The sequence below is a fragment of the Rhea pennata genome, chromosome 12 (genome assembly GCF_028389875.1).
Source record: "Rhea pennata isolate bPtePen1 chromosome 12, bPtePen1.pri, whole genome shotgun sequence".
Lineage (NCBI taxonomy): Eukaryota > Metazoa > Chordata > Aves > Rheiformes > Rheidae > Rhea > Rhea pennata.
Genome location: NC_084674.1, coordinates 8,646,686 through 8,660,764, shown reverse-complemented (window position 1 = coordinate 8,660,764; position 14,079 = coordinate 8,646,686). Strand labels below are relative to the sequence as shown.

At 46.4% G+C, this 14,079-nt stretch overlaps 1 protein-coding gene across 1 annotated transcript in view; it reads left to right on the top strand.

Moving 5' to 3' along the window:
* Positions 1-4,833: 4,833 nt before the first annotated feature.
* The window catches only part of SYNPR (synaptoporin), a 101,449-nt gene continuing 92,203 nt past the window's right edge, over positions 4,834-14,079 (top strand). The window contains exons 1-2 of the mRNA XM_062585565.1: positions 4,834-4,887; positions 4,998-5,063. Of these exons, the coding sequence (XP_062441549.1) occupies positions 4,870-4,887; positions 4,998-5,063 (84 nt within the window). The 5' untranslated portion in view covers positions 4,834-4,869. The remainder of the gene's footprint in view (positions 4,888-4,997; positions 5,064-14,079) is intronic.

The window sequence follows — 14,079 nt, the reverse complement described above, 5'->3', positions numbered from 1 at the left end:
AGCTAAATGTGCTGCAAAATGACCGGGGGAGAAAAACTATACAGTGCAGCCAGGAAAATAAATGCTGTAATGTGCAAGGCATTCCAGAACTATAAATACAGATGAAGACATTTTCCATCTGACTTCTGAAACAATTGTAATTCAACTGCTTTGAATTCTAAAAACTTAGGTTTTTACATCTGGGAACTTACTAAGGCTTGCTTTTTCCCTCCTCCTCCAAATCATTCTACTCCGAAGTGAGTGTGTACAAGGTTTTCCATATTTAAACCTTTTTCAGCTTTTGAGGGTGGAATTCTACACTACTGTGGTCTGAATTCACTGACTTTAATGTGCAGGGAGGATGTTCCTAGCTGGCCCTAGCCTATGGAAGAAAGCGTTCTACTGCAAAAGAAGCTTTTTTTAAAAAAATTAAGAATTATTTATCGGAAGAGGTGTGGGCCAAAACTTCAGAAACAGAACAAGGGGAAGGCCTTGAATACTGGAAAATGGGATGCAGGGAGCTGGCTGAGGCCCCTGGAGCTCTCCCAGGCCCCCCATGCATGGCTTTTGGCTACTTGAGAGGGAATTCTTGGCTGTCCCATGGTCTCATGTTCTATTGCTTTTCTGTTGTTAAAATTTGAGTGAAGACAAAGCAAAGCCATGCAACTTCAGGCAACTGGCATTAGGAGGGGAGAGCAAACTCCTCAGTGCTAGGAAAAGGGTCAAAGATACCTGATGCAGAATAGCACCGAGGGGAAAAAAAACTGTAACCTCATCAAAAAGACTGGTAGCTTTAAAAACAGTGGAAAGCTCCACGAGGCGATGCCACGCTCTCCCTTTCGGGAGATAATGTATTGCGAGCAAATTTGACGGAGCCCCCGAGAGGATGAAATGACCCTTTGCAGTGCACGTCTCGACGAGTGACAGGTAGGGTGTGAGACTGAGGCCTGGCTGTAGCTGGGAAATCTGGTGTGCGAAGCACCATATGGTCCTCCTAGCGTGTGTGCGAGACCTCCTTTCCACACCCAACTGCTCACGAAGAAATAGCACTGGTGTTATCACCAGTTGCCTTAAACGCGCTTCGAACCAGGCTACCCCACCGTCTGGCCTTGGTTGCTGCAGCCTGGACGGGGCGTGTTGGTCATAGACTTTGTGTCCTTTTAGATATAAGGAGAAACTCATTCACCTAATGCTTTTACAGGAGGTGTATGTGTGTACATAGATATGGAGATACATATATGCCTGTCTGTATCTGAACTACATCCAATGTCTAGTCTGGATGCGCTTGTGTCAATCCAGAGGAACAATTTCCAGCCCAGCTGCAGTCTGTGCTCCACATGTGTGGGGCAAAATGCCTAATTTGGTTGACCTGGTGCTTGGGGGGGGGACCTCTGGAGAGGATTTGCCAGACTACTCCTTTGAGCAGGTGAGGAGGAAGGAGTTAGGAGGTCCAGCATGTACCTCTTGGTAAAGCCCTGGGAGAAAACCCCTCCAAGGGAAGAGTGAGAGGCTGGCACCTCCTGATACTTCTTCCACCAATATAATCTCTAACAGAAGCAATTATTCAATACTAGCCATTTATGAGGGACCTTTCCACCTTCTGAGTGCCATACAAAACCAGGGGGCACGATTGTTTTTAGCTAGGCAAACAAGGTGCGGATTCTGAAAGTAGTTTCTGAGCTTTTAAATTTGTCATATGAGGATTTGTGCCCATTGAACTTTTCTGGTGTGAAGAGGGAAGAGCGCTGAAGCAAGTGTCCTGTGGGAGAGTTAGGCTGCTGCTTTCGCTGTGCTGCTGTGGCCTCATCAGCGGAAGGAGGGGGCAGAAGGCTCCTGCTGGGAATGCCATCCTCAGCAGGCACGTGCTGGGGGTGTGAGCTCCTGTCTCTACGAAACACTTCGTCCCCTCGGTCTATTTTTTGTCATTATTTCAGCATCGTGCTGTTGCACCTCTATGACATTTTTTAGATCAATGTATGCCAAGCACAGGCATCATCCAGGTGTGAACACAGTGACTATAATATAAAACTTTTTTAATGTGCAGCTCCTTGCTGTCTCTCCGGTAATCACAGATCTATTGTACCTGCTAGTTTGAACATATATTTGGGAGTGTGTTTTATTATGTAGTATCAGAAATGCTTGGATCCCTACCATGTGATTTGTAGAGCAAGGTTTGCAGCATCTCGGGGAGGCTCAATAAGTAGCCAGAAGATACTCAACTTCTACACACTCTTTAGGATTGGGTGTAAAGAGAGCAGCTGTGAAAGCCAAAAAGACATTCTGCCATATTGAAGTACAAATGCTAATCACCATCTGGAAGACTTAATAAAGGCTAGAAGAGACACCAAGTGCTGACTATAAAATCAGGTTGATGCCACGATTCTGCAAGCATTTCAAACCAAAAGGAGAGCTGAGATGGGGATGGCTGGGTACCAAAAACCCACCTGGGACAGAGAGAAGGGAGTGAAAATTGCATTATAAAGAACTTCTGCAGAACTCAGGCATGTAAAGTGAGCAAGCAGCAGGGAAAACTATGCCAGTCTGTGAGAAGGCCCAGTCTGCCAGTGTGGGGCTTTCAATAGCACTCAAAATGTTTATTTTTAATAATATGTGCTTTTGTTTTTCAGTCTTTAACAATTTCTGAAAACTGAAATTTTGGTACTACTAAAAATTTCAAGGCTATATAAAAAGATAATTAATAAAAGACCAAGTGAAATAAGTGTCCAGTTCTCCACAGTGATCAGTGGGGACTGGGCTTTTGTTCCTTCCTGAATGTGCTACTAATAAAATTGGGGGGGGGGGGAGAGATTATTAGAGTCTCTCCACATCTTCCCCAGTGTTTAGTCTACTATTCAGTTATACCTCTTCCAAAATGTTACAGAACTTTTTTTGACTCTTTCAAGAGTCTTTCTGAACTGTTTCAATGTATCCACAGCTGAAAGTCTGCTCTAATATGAAAGACAGTTGCTAAAGACAGGAGCACATGGGAGCTGTGGTAAATGACAAGCAGTGAAACTTTCTGCAGCAAGTTTCTGCAGTTTTAACAATTTGCTTGTGCTGGTGCAAATAAACTACAGGTGACACATGAGACACCCAGACTGGAAATCTGTGCAGGAAGGAGCGCTATTGCCCTGCTCTGTGGGCTACTCAACCAATTTCTTCCTCAGGTGCAAAAGCTGCCTGCAGGAAACCAAAACCAGGCGGCTTGCAGTAACGGGTGCGGGAACAGTGCTAAAATGAGAGGGCGACTCCTGCCTCCTTGCCCGCTTTTGAAGACTCGGAGGTACCTGTTGGGTCATGCCTGCGAGAAGAGCTCCAGCTCCCCGTGGCACTAGGCTACTTCCAGGCAGTCGGTAGAATTGATGAGAAATGCTTTATATTTCCCAGGCATTGTTGCTACTGAGAAAAAGTTCCTTAATAATGTTTTATAAAGAGAAGTTCCCATTCTTAACTTTCCTCCTTTTCCTCCTAGGGCAGAAAGAAAGGAGGGCAGCACAATGCAACAGCTGATTTTTCATTGAAAAATGAAGAAGTTGTAACTCTGGCCCCCAGGCTGTTGTCTGATGAGAGGAGGAAAAAGATTATAAACAAACAAACAAACAAAAAAGTTGGGTCCAGTTGCACTGCTACCATGGACTGCAGAAGGGCTTATTGTAGACCCATGACTTTGACTTGAAACCCTCTATAGCATGCTCCAGCAAATCTTTCAGCAATTCACCCTCCTCCCACCTCCTATTTGCTCCAAGAATGCGTTTTGAATTCTTTTTTTAATGGCATTTTCTTCTGAACAAGCCTAATTAAGTGATTTATTAAACTTTTGCAGATGGTTGGCTCCTTATGGGGAGTAAAAGCTTCAGGTGTTTTCCAGGCAGATATTGCAGTCTCTGACCTACTTAGGGCCCGAATCCTGTGCAGGAATTAGCTAGTTCAAGTAGTGGGGTGGCATGATTGGTTGTCAGCATGGTAGTTTAAAGTGAATACAGAAATGTTTGCAGAATCAGCGCCAAAATCCAGTTGCTGGGTACGTGCTGTTGCATAACGCCATGGCTTTTTGCCCCCAGCCCCTTCCCGAGCCTTTCCTGCGGCAGGGCGCAGATCCGTCCCAAAGTTTCCATTGAGCTGGTCCAGCATCCAGAGGAATTGGAAATTGCGTCAGTGCGTGAGGACGATGCACACGAGGAAAGACAAAAAGAAACTCTCCCCACAAAAGGTGTGTTATTAAGGATGTCTTGGGAAACGATGCCAGAACAACGTCAGTGCATGAAAGAAAACGTCGTTCTGCTGTCGAGGCAACACCACAGAAGCATCGGCGAGCGCTTACGGAAGCGGCAGAACGACGTTACAGCCCCGCTGTCACCTCCGTGGGTTTGGGGAGGCAGCGGGGAGAGCCCTGTCCCTGGGGCGAGCCGGCGGGAGCCTGGAGCGAGTTGGCCCCACAGAGGCAGCGGGAGGGAAAGCGGGAGCGATTGAGGGGGGTGATCGGGGTGGGGGGGAGCCCCTGTTGCTTCGAAATAAATATTAACAATAGTGTGGGGGAGGCAGAGTGATTCCTGTATTTTTTTCCTGTCGCCTCTTTTTTTCCTGCAAATAAAAATAAATTAAAAAAATTAAAAAATAGTTAAAAAAAATAAGTGGCGGAGTGATGGGAAAAATAACGAACAGATGATAAGCACGCCCCGCAGCAGCCCGCGGAGCGGAGCGCTGCGCTGCGCTGCCCCGGCGGCGGCGGGCGGTGCCGTGCCGCGCCGCGCCGTGCCGCGCCGCGCCGCGCCGCGCTGCCTCCCCCCGCTCCGCCCGGCGTGCGCGCGGGGGCAGCGCCGCGCCGCGCATCGGCGGCGGCTCGGGCAGGGCGCGGGGCGGCTCCGCGCGGCTCCGCGCGGCTGGGGCGCCATGGAGGCGGTGGACCAGGTACGCGGGGCGGGGGGGAGATCGGGGTGCGGGCTGGGGGCGGCACGGCGCGGCGCGGCCGCCGGTGTCTGCCCGTGTCTCTCTGTCTGTGTGTCTCTCTCTGCCCGCAGCTGGCCTCCGCGGGCACGTTCCGCGTGGTGAAGGAGCCGCTGGCCTTCCTCCGCGTGCTCGAGTGGGTGAGTCGCACCGCGGAGGGGCTTTTGTTTTGTTTTATTTTGTTTTGTTTTGTTTTATTTTTCCCTTTCGGAGGAGGGAGGGGTGTCCCCGCTGCCCTCTTCCGCCGAGACTTGCCCCGAAGTGAGCGGCGCTGCGCGGGCGAGAGGAAGGGGCCGGGGGCTCCGCGGGGAGCCGCGCAGCGCCTTCCCCTGCTCAGCCCCCGCTCCCATCCTCGTGCTGAACGTGAACGAATTTATGCAAGAAAACATCGCCGTTCCACAAACTTATCCGTGGGCCGAGCGGGGCAGGAGGCGGATGAGGGGCGCGCGGAGCGGTGTCCCCGGTGCTTGCCGTGATGCTCATCCGTAGCGAAGTCTGCAGGTCAAATGACATCCATCGCCAGTAGGTCCGCGGGAGGAGAGAGCTGCTCCGAACAGAAAGTTCAGAACATGTCAGGGAGGATTAATCACATTCCCCCAACGCCGAGTGGCCGGGGAGTTACGTAAGGCGGGCGTTTCGGGGGGCGCATCCGCGCGCCGGGTGCGCTTGGCCATGCGTTGGCACCCGCCCCGCGCCCGCCCTCATCCCCCGGGCACAGTGGGGCCGGGCGGCCGAGCCCCCTCGGCGCTGCCTCGGAGGCTGGCAGCGGCCGCGAAGTGGAAGAGCGCAGAGCCAAGCTGTTGGCGCAGCGAGCGACCGCGGGATCGCGGGCTGCTCCGGGGGCACCTCACACGGCCCTTTTCTCATCGTCAGCGTCCAGTTCTGTAACTTTTTCCAGCTGCCAAATGTGAAAGCTGCCTTTGTCGTGGTGGAAAACCGCATGTGAAACCCCTCTGGCTGTTGTGTGTGTACATGTATATATGTATATATCTATATATATATATATATGTGAGTGTATGCATGTAAACCGAGCTCCTCTGGCACTGCCGAGGTGTCTTGGAGGGGCCTTTGCAGTAAGGGAAGGGGGAAGGAGGGTGCACGGCGCTAACCAGCGATTTAGGCTGGTCTGAGAAATTATTCTTTCCCTTTTCTAAGTGTGTGCGTGCAGAGGGTTAAGCACTTTCTCGTGTATGATACCTTGGGCAGGGCATCTCAGACTCGGGAAGCTTTTTGGATCACCCGAATGCCTGCTCTCGCTTCGTCTTGTTGCTCCAGTCTCGTGTCTCCTCTCACGGCGCCTGCTGGCTGCTGCCCTTCTCCGCCTGCCCTCTCCGGTCTCGGAGAAGCGCCCGTCTCTCCCTCAGAGCCGTTTGCTCAGCCTAACTACCGTTTTAAACTTCAAAAAAGGCCAAATGCTCCAGCAGATGTGGCAGCTTTTGTATTGCACAGCAGCCTCGCAGCCTTTGGTGCACTTGATCAGAACAGTCAAATTATGCTGCTAATTGCTGGATTTACAGCTGGTTCGTTTTGGGTGTTAAATGATGTGTGAGTGGGGTTTTTTTTTTTGATGCAAAAAGTGCTGATGATGGCGGAATTTGTTAAAACCGCTCTTGTTAGCACTGACGAGTTTCTCGGAGCTCTACGGCAATATCCTATCCAAAAGTGTGACCAGTGTCGTGTTAGTGACGTGAGAGCTGTATCATAACACCAAAATTGGCCCTTATATGTAGAATTTTAGAATTTGTGCAAGCAAGTGCAAATATACTTGATGTTGTCTTCTTGCGGCTTATTTGTGGTCTACGAGGGAGGTGTTAATTTCTGCATTTGGAAAACTTGCCCTTTTTTATACCTGTTTCCCAGAAAGCCAAGTTTTGGATTCCTAATGTGAGAAGCAAGCAGGTAGGACATGGGGGTGGGGAAAGCCCTTCCTATAACTTAAAAAAAAAATGAAAAGCAGACATTTCTCCCCTTTGTTGTGTGTGTACTATAGCCCATATGCTACTCATGTCACCTCTTAACACCTCCCACTTGAATCCCAGCTCGCATCTGCGGAGAAGTGGAGCTGCTCGCCCTGGCTGGTGCCGCGCTGATTCGGTGCGTTCGGGAGCTCTCGCGCGTCACCTCCAAGGTGGCAGCACCCAGGGACCTTCGGGCTTGTGGCCTCGCGCCATCGATGGTGATGGTCTGGGATGCCCGCAGGATGCGTGACACGTGGGATCAAACTGCTCAGTGAGCGTGGTGACCTTCCTGCAGGCTGAGGGAGATGCTCTTAATGTGTGGATGGAGCCAAAGGAGGAGACTGGAAGTGTCCTCGGCTGCTCCACCCAGTCCAGCCTTGAATTTGTGCTCTCAGCTTTCAGACGATTTGGGTAGGCCCACGGAGACAGCAACTTAGGGGTCAATGCACCTTCATTAGTAAACCTATTACACCTTAATTTTAGCAGCACCATTGTAGAACCAACAGTGAGTACTTGTGAGTCTGGACACAGCAGGAATAGCTGTGGGATTTTCAGGTGTGAAACTATAAATCTGTTGCAGAAGCAACCTGTAGGTGTGCAAATTTCAACTTCAGACACAGACCTACATCTTGAAGAGCAGGACTTTGGCCTTTTTCAATCTTTGTTTTGATGATCACCCAACACCCAGAAAGAAGATGCTGAAATAGCACTGATTCTTCTGAATATTCATGAAACTGTAATATGCTTTTATTTATGGTTCTTATGTGCTTTGTAATCTTATTTTCAGCAACATAATTGGATTTAGAAGTGGTTAAGAGAAGACATTGGTTCAGGCACAGGAAAGGTTTCAAAAAAGCAAACAAAATTGTAACAATTAAGCAAGAGAGTTATGTCTCCTGAAAATTCAGAGTTCTACCATGGTAATATCGTGTACTTACAGTGTATGTGTCTCAGTTCTGTGTTTGGAAAATTGCACACAACTGTACAAGATAGGTCTGGGGCATTTCCAGTTTTGAGTCACTCCTGCTTCATGGCAGGTGTTGGGGGGATGGAGAAAGCTGCTTAAAAGCTATTTTCATCCTTGCCCTCCTATATACTTTGACTGTTTTTCTCGAGATCCTTGCATGAAAAGGCAGTAGGCATCTGAGTCTTATATCTCATGAGCTACTGTGGCACTACAGTCCTTTGCAACCAGTTGCAACATCACAAACACTTGCAACTTCACTTGAGAAATGACTATCCTATGCCTATACCTGGCAATAATGAATAAGGAAGGAAGAAGGAAAAGAGATATGCTCATTTGTCTCCCTAGATTAATTTCAGTCCTTTGGCTCTCTGGATGCGTTTATACTGCTTCTCTGGGGGTCCGTGAGAAGTAACTAAGAGAAGAAAGTTTGTTGGTTGCCTTGTATGTGTTGCATAGAGCCTTTGCCTGTCTAGAGACCTACCAAAGGAAATGAGCTGAAAACTAGGGTATATAGATACATGTATCTACAGTGTGACATGTATATGAAGTACTGTATACGTAATCAAGCATGTACATGCAAAAATGTGTTTGTAAATATAGAGAAATTTATAGTTAGGCTGAGGTTTTTAAGGACTTCTGGCCTTTCCTTGCAGTGATTGGCCACAAGCAGCAATTCTCCTGCCAGTGCAAAGCATCTGTGACATTAGTCCAGTTTCCATGTAAAATAGCAGAAGCTGCAGTGCCCTGTGTAATGCGTTTCCTGGAAATCCTCGATAAGGAGCAGAGATGCAGAAACTCCACTGTTTTGCAAGTTTAGAGGCACTGTGATTTTTCCCTTGGTGAGGATGTGCAGGTGGTTGGGTTTTAAAATGCTCCCTGCCCCAGCCAGGAGCTGACAACCGCCTGCCTGCCTGGACCCTCTCTAGGCTGGTGGCGCATGGCGGGAGGCCATGCAGGCATCTGGGAGTGGTTTCGTAGCTGTGCTTTTAATCTGCCAGTAGTATGGCAGTCTAAAAAACACTACTGGGGCTTTTCTTGATAGGACAATTTGGATGTGGACATTAGGATGCCTATTGAACCCAAATGTGTCTAAAGGGTTGCTTTAATTCTTTGCCTTTGTGCAAAACATTACATTCCAGGCTTTGCATGACTGCAGATGATCACTGCACATGAGCATCTTTTGGGGATGTGCCAAAGATTTCCAAAGCAGTCCAGGGCATTTGGACAACAAATCTCCATTCATCTCTGATGGAAATTAGACAACTGAATTGCCAAAGCACTTTCAGAAGTTGTGTATCTGCATGAGCTTCCTGTGTGTACATGAGCCAAACTAACCTTCTTGCCTGGCTTCCTTGCCTTCACATGAACAGTTGATGTGAGCCAGGAAAAAGGGCAGGCTGTTACCAGTCTGGCAAGTCAAGCTTGCTTTGATTGTATAGTTTCTGAAAGGGTTAGCACCCCATGCCTTGCAAACAGATGTATTTTTGTAAGGCAAAGGGAATCTGAATCTTGAAAGACTGATAATAAGTCTTGTCTTTTTGTCTTAATGCTGATTGCTCATCTGGCCATGGAGTGCTTTTGTTGGATTATATTTGCATGCATATGAATGGACATAAGCAGCTGAATGCTTCCAAGTGTGTCCTAGAAAAGCCCAGATATCTTGAGATGATAAAAATAAAATAAAAAAAAAGGTAACTCTTGCATGAGGTGTTTGTGATCAGCAGTTTGCTCTACATAGGTTTGAGATGCTGTAAAGGGCTCGAGCCTCTTCGTTACACTTGCTTGTGCTTGCTTGGTTTTGGCTGCTCAGAAGGTTGATGCTTGCACTGATGGGCACAGCATGACCTGATGGATCAGGATAATCTTGCTGAAGCCTAGTCCCCCACATGGATGAAGGACTGGAAGACTGGCTGTCTGATCTTCTCTACCCTCATATTGAGAGAAAAGCCTTCACAAAAATATTTTTTCAGCCTACTGATGTTACGTATGCAATGCCAGTATCAGATGTTGTGTTCTGTGTTTGGCCATCTTGATGTGTAGGATATATAAAACACAATTAAAATACATGTGTTGGTTTTTTTTGATGTGTTCCTTGGAATCTAGGTTCCTACTTTTATTTTGAATACACCACCCTCATTGCTGCCTCAAAGATTGTACATGTGCAGGGTCATGTCAGCAGAACATGTGCCTTTTAATCAATAGATGTAAATCCATGTCTATGGTATTTTAATATTTGAAAGGTAATTATCATGTAAGTAACCATTCTACATAAGCCATCATTAATTGGATGATTTCTTATAGGCAGCTGAGCGTAATGCATGCAAAATATACCTCAGTTCTGAAAACACTCGAATTGCCACTGTGAAACAACAGTATGCAACTATGGAGTGGTGTCATGAAGGCCACATGAGGACTTGTTGGCAGATCTGTGGCTGAACTAGCTTGTTCTGGCCTGTTTTGACTGGTGACATTTTCTTTATGATATCCTCAGTGGCAGGAGAAATGAGACTGAAGCAGTGGTCATCTTGCAGAAGCCTGATGTACTCTGCTGAGCCCTGTGAATCTCAGTGAGTTTTAATGGTGTACAGGATTTTCTGCCATCCGTGTGCAGAAGTGAGCCCTAAAAACAGGCTTTATCAGTCCTCGTTGTTGAGCATAACGACTTTGGGTATCAGGGCATCAGTAATCTACAGGCAGGAAACTGTTGAACAAGTTATTCTCACTATGTAAAGCTGAGGGGTGGCTGGTGCCATTAGGCAGGCTTTGTTGTACATGCTGTTTTACAAACAGATAGGAAAGATCCCAGAAGTTTTTATGGTCACATTGAAGACAGATGTGAAAGCCATATGTGACTCTTGTCGGTGGCATTGAGATACAGGCAGCAGAAGCAGTGACCGTGCCTGTGAGGTTTCCTACCCTTGTAACACTGGATTGCATTCTTCAAGTCTCTCCTTCTGGGAGGCTTGTGGTTCTGAAACCTTTCACTTTGATGAGCCTGTGCTTTTAGACCATGATAGCAGAAGAAAGTTGGAAGCCCTAAAGACTGAAAACCCCAAAGACAATTGAAAGGGCAGCAAATCTGTTTTCTGGTCTCATGTTTGTATACAGACTGCCTAGAGCTGGTTGTTCTTCCTGCTGTTCATGTGTATGTTTATCTGTGTGAGTATCTTGTTGGGAACTGAGAATTGTCCTAGTCTTTGCCTGTCTGCAAAGAACTGTTAAACTGGTACAAATGCTGGCAAGGAGGGAAGGAAAAAAGGGTTATTGTTTTTTAATACTTTTTTGGATGGCTGGAAATTCAGCCAATTGAATGACACAAGTTTAGCCATACTGCAGTTTGAATGTTGGTATGTGTTTTGTTTGAACAAAAAAAAAAAGAAAAGAAAAAAAGAAAAGAAAAAGCTGTGGATCAGGATTGATTTCATTCTCCTAAGGAAATGGGAAAATATGTGTTGGTTCAGTTGCCTTTGTCAAAACGGTGTGTGTGTGCTTATGTGTGTTACGCAGGCTCATCTTCCCTTGTAGTGGGAGCTGAAAGCAGTTCAGTGGGTGGACTAGCTGTCTGTTCTTCTTGATCTACAAGATCTTGGTTGTGTTTGGTTTGGATCACTCAGAAAAGCAAACAAGTTCATCAGCCTTCGACGAGGAAATGAGAATCAGCAGGCTGCTGAAAGGTGGACAGAGACTGCTTGCACATTGCTTTTCTGTGTGCGCTATTAAGGTCTGCAGAAGCACCCTCTAGAATGGTTCTGCCACGTGATCAGAGATGACCAGCCTTTATGAACGCTATACTTCGCATCCTAAATGTGTCATAGCCAGCAAACAGCATTTCTTTCAGGAACTAACTTTTGGCATCCTGGAAAACAGAGGTAGTCAGTCTGCAATAGTGCTGTCAATAATGCCTGCCCACGTTACAAATAAGAGGCAGCTTTCATCTGAAACGTGCTTGTGTTTGCACTTAGGCTCATGCTGTAATCATGAAAGAGTTCATTTTAAAAGGTCAGCTAACAATTCGTTTAAATCTCGATGATTTTCAGGCATGTTGAGCCCAGAGATGAGTGGGACTGGGTATAAAAGAATTATGTAAGATTGCCACATGTGATCAAGAAACTGTGCTCCACAGAGTGACATTTTTTTTTTTTAAGTTAAATGCTGCTTCTGTAGAAATTCCTGAATGAAACTGGTAAAATATGCTTCTGCTAAGCCACCCTCTCGATGGGAGAATCAGCTGGCGTTATCAGAATGTGGCTGTTCTAAGCATTAGGAATAGAAGATGAGGAGAGAGACTCATTAATGCTAGATTTGATTATATATGTAAACCAAGTTCCTATGAAAGGAAGAACAAAAATTATCTGACTTTCAAACTAGCAAGAAGATGCACGGTGATAGAGGGCTGTGCCATTAGACATACACAGTTAAAGTGTTCTTGCCAATTTTTATGAGGGAGATGTTTCAGTCATCACTCCTGTAAATCAGTATGTGCATAATTTGAGCCCTAGGTTAAAGCCATGCATGTTGACATCTCTAGATTCAGATGTTGCAGTTAGGAGGATGACTGGTGTGGAGGTGCTTGTGATAAAATGCTTTTATGCAGTGCCCGACCTAGCCAGGGTTCATGGTGCTGTGTGTGATCTGAAAGGGCTCAGGAGTCCTGAGCAGTGATTGAAATCTGCCCTCTGCTACAGGGGAAAGGAGCCTCCTGCTCAAGCGACAGGCATGGTGATACAGAAAGCGGGTAGTGCTGTGCTCTGTGTCACACCTGTGCAAGTGCAGCTTTCCCCTTTGGCACAGAGTAAAGCATTAAGTTAAGTATTAACCGCTAAGTATTATTATGGTCTCGGGGTGCCGTGCCAAAAACAGCTCTGGGCCTTCTGTCTGTCTGTCCAGCGAGGCAACAGGCCAGAAGGATCTGAATAGCTTTTACTCTTGGGGGGATTTGCAAAGTGCCCTAAAGGACATTGAAGAAAAGAATATGCAGTGTGGAGGTGCTGCTTTTAAGGTGTTTGTTCAAAGTGGCATATGTACTGCCAAGTGTGACATAGTTGCTAAGGTGACAGCTTGCTTTCTTTTTGGCAAAAGCAAAAGAATACTGAATATAGACAAACTGTGAGCTTTTGCTTTGTTTAATTTGCAGAGTTTTATCTTCTGGCCATTGCAGAAACTTCAGGTTTGTCTTCAGAAGTGGTGTTTTCATGTTCAGGATACTTCACTGTCTCAACTTAGAAAGCTAATATTGCTCCTTGTTCTTAAGGAAATGTTTAAATCACAAAATCGTGGGGGGGGGTTTAGTGATCATAATTGTGATAATAATTATGGCATAAAAAGGGTTTGATAATAGGATTTGGTCAACTAAGGAAGTATTCTAAGAACATTTTATATGAACAAAGCAATATTACATGTTGCCTCACTATCAGCCTCTGTGCATGCATACGTGCATGTCCGTGAGCATGCGGCCCAAAGACTTGTGCGTGTACTAGCCGTGTGTATTTGCAAACTGCTCAGACCTAAGCTCAAATGTTGAGTGATGTAGATACTCCTGTAGGTCACATTCAGAGGGACCATTTTCTTGTGATGAGAGGGAGGGAAGTCTGAGCAGGCATGGCATTTCTCTGTATTAAGCTAGGAAGCAGGAGAAAAACTATGGAACAGGAAGATTTCACTAGCTTCTTGTGAATTTCCAGAAGACAGGAGATGTATAGTCCCAGGTCCACTGTTAGAAATAAATCTGATCTGATGGTCTTGCAGAGCTCCTGGCCTGTCAAGCTGATCTTCATTCCATGAGAAAAACTAGAGTCTGCTGCAAACAGCCTAACTGAATATTCACTTAGAAGTGCATGAAAACCTGAAGAACTGAGGGTGAAATTCTGCCCAAAAAATCTATCAAAGAGAAGAACACTGTCTAACATCCTCAAGAGCATCTCAAGTACATCAGAAGGTGATCTATAGTTGCAGCTCTTCAGTAGCTCTTTGGATTTCAAAAAGAAAAAAAGACTATTGAATCTGTCCTCAGAACAGATCTTAGGACTCAAGGACTCTTGATCTTAATCCTCTTCCCTACTCTAAAATTTCTCAGGGGATGCAAATTCAAAGCATCTTTAATTAGAATAGGATTCATCTCAAAATCTTTCAGCACTTGCGTCTTGGGTGCTTGCATCGGGGCCTCGTGTTTGACAGAGTAGCACTTGCAAGGCGCAGATCCACTGTGGCACCCCAAGCACCACTAACGAAGTA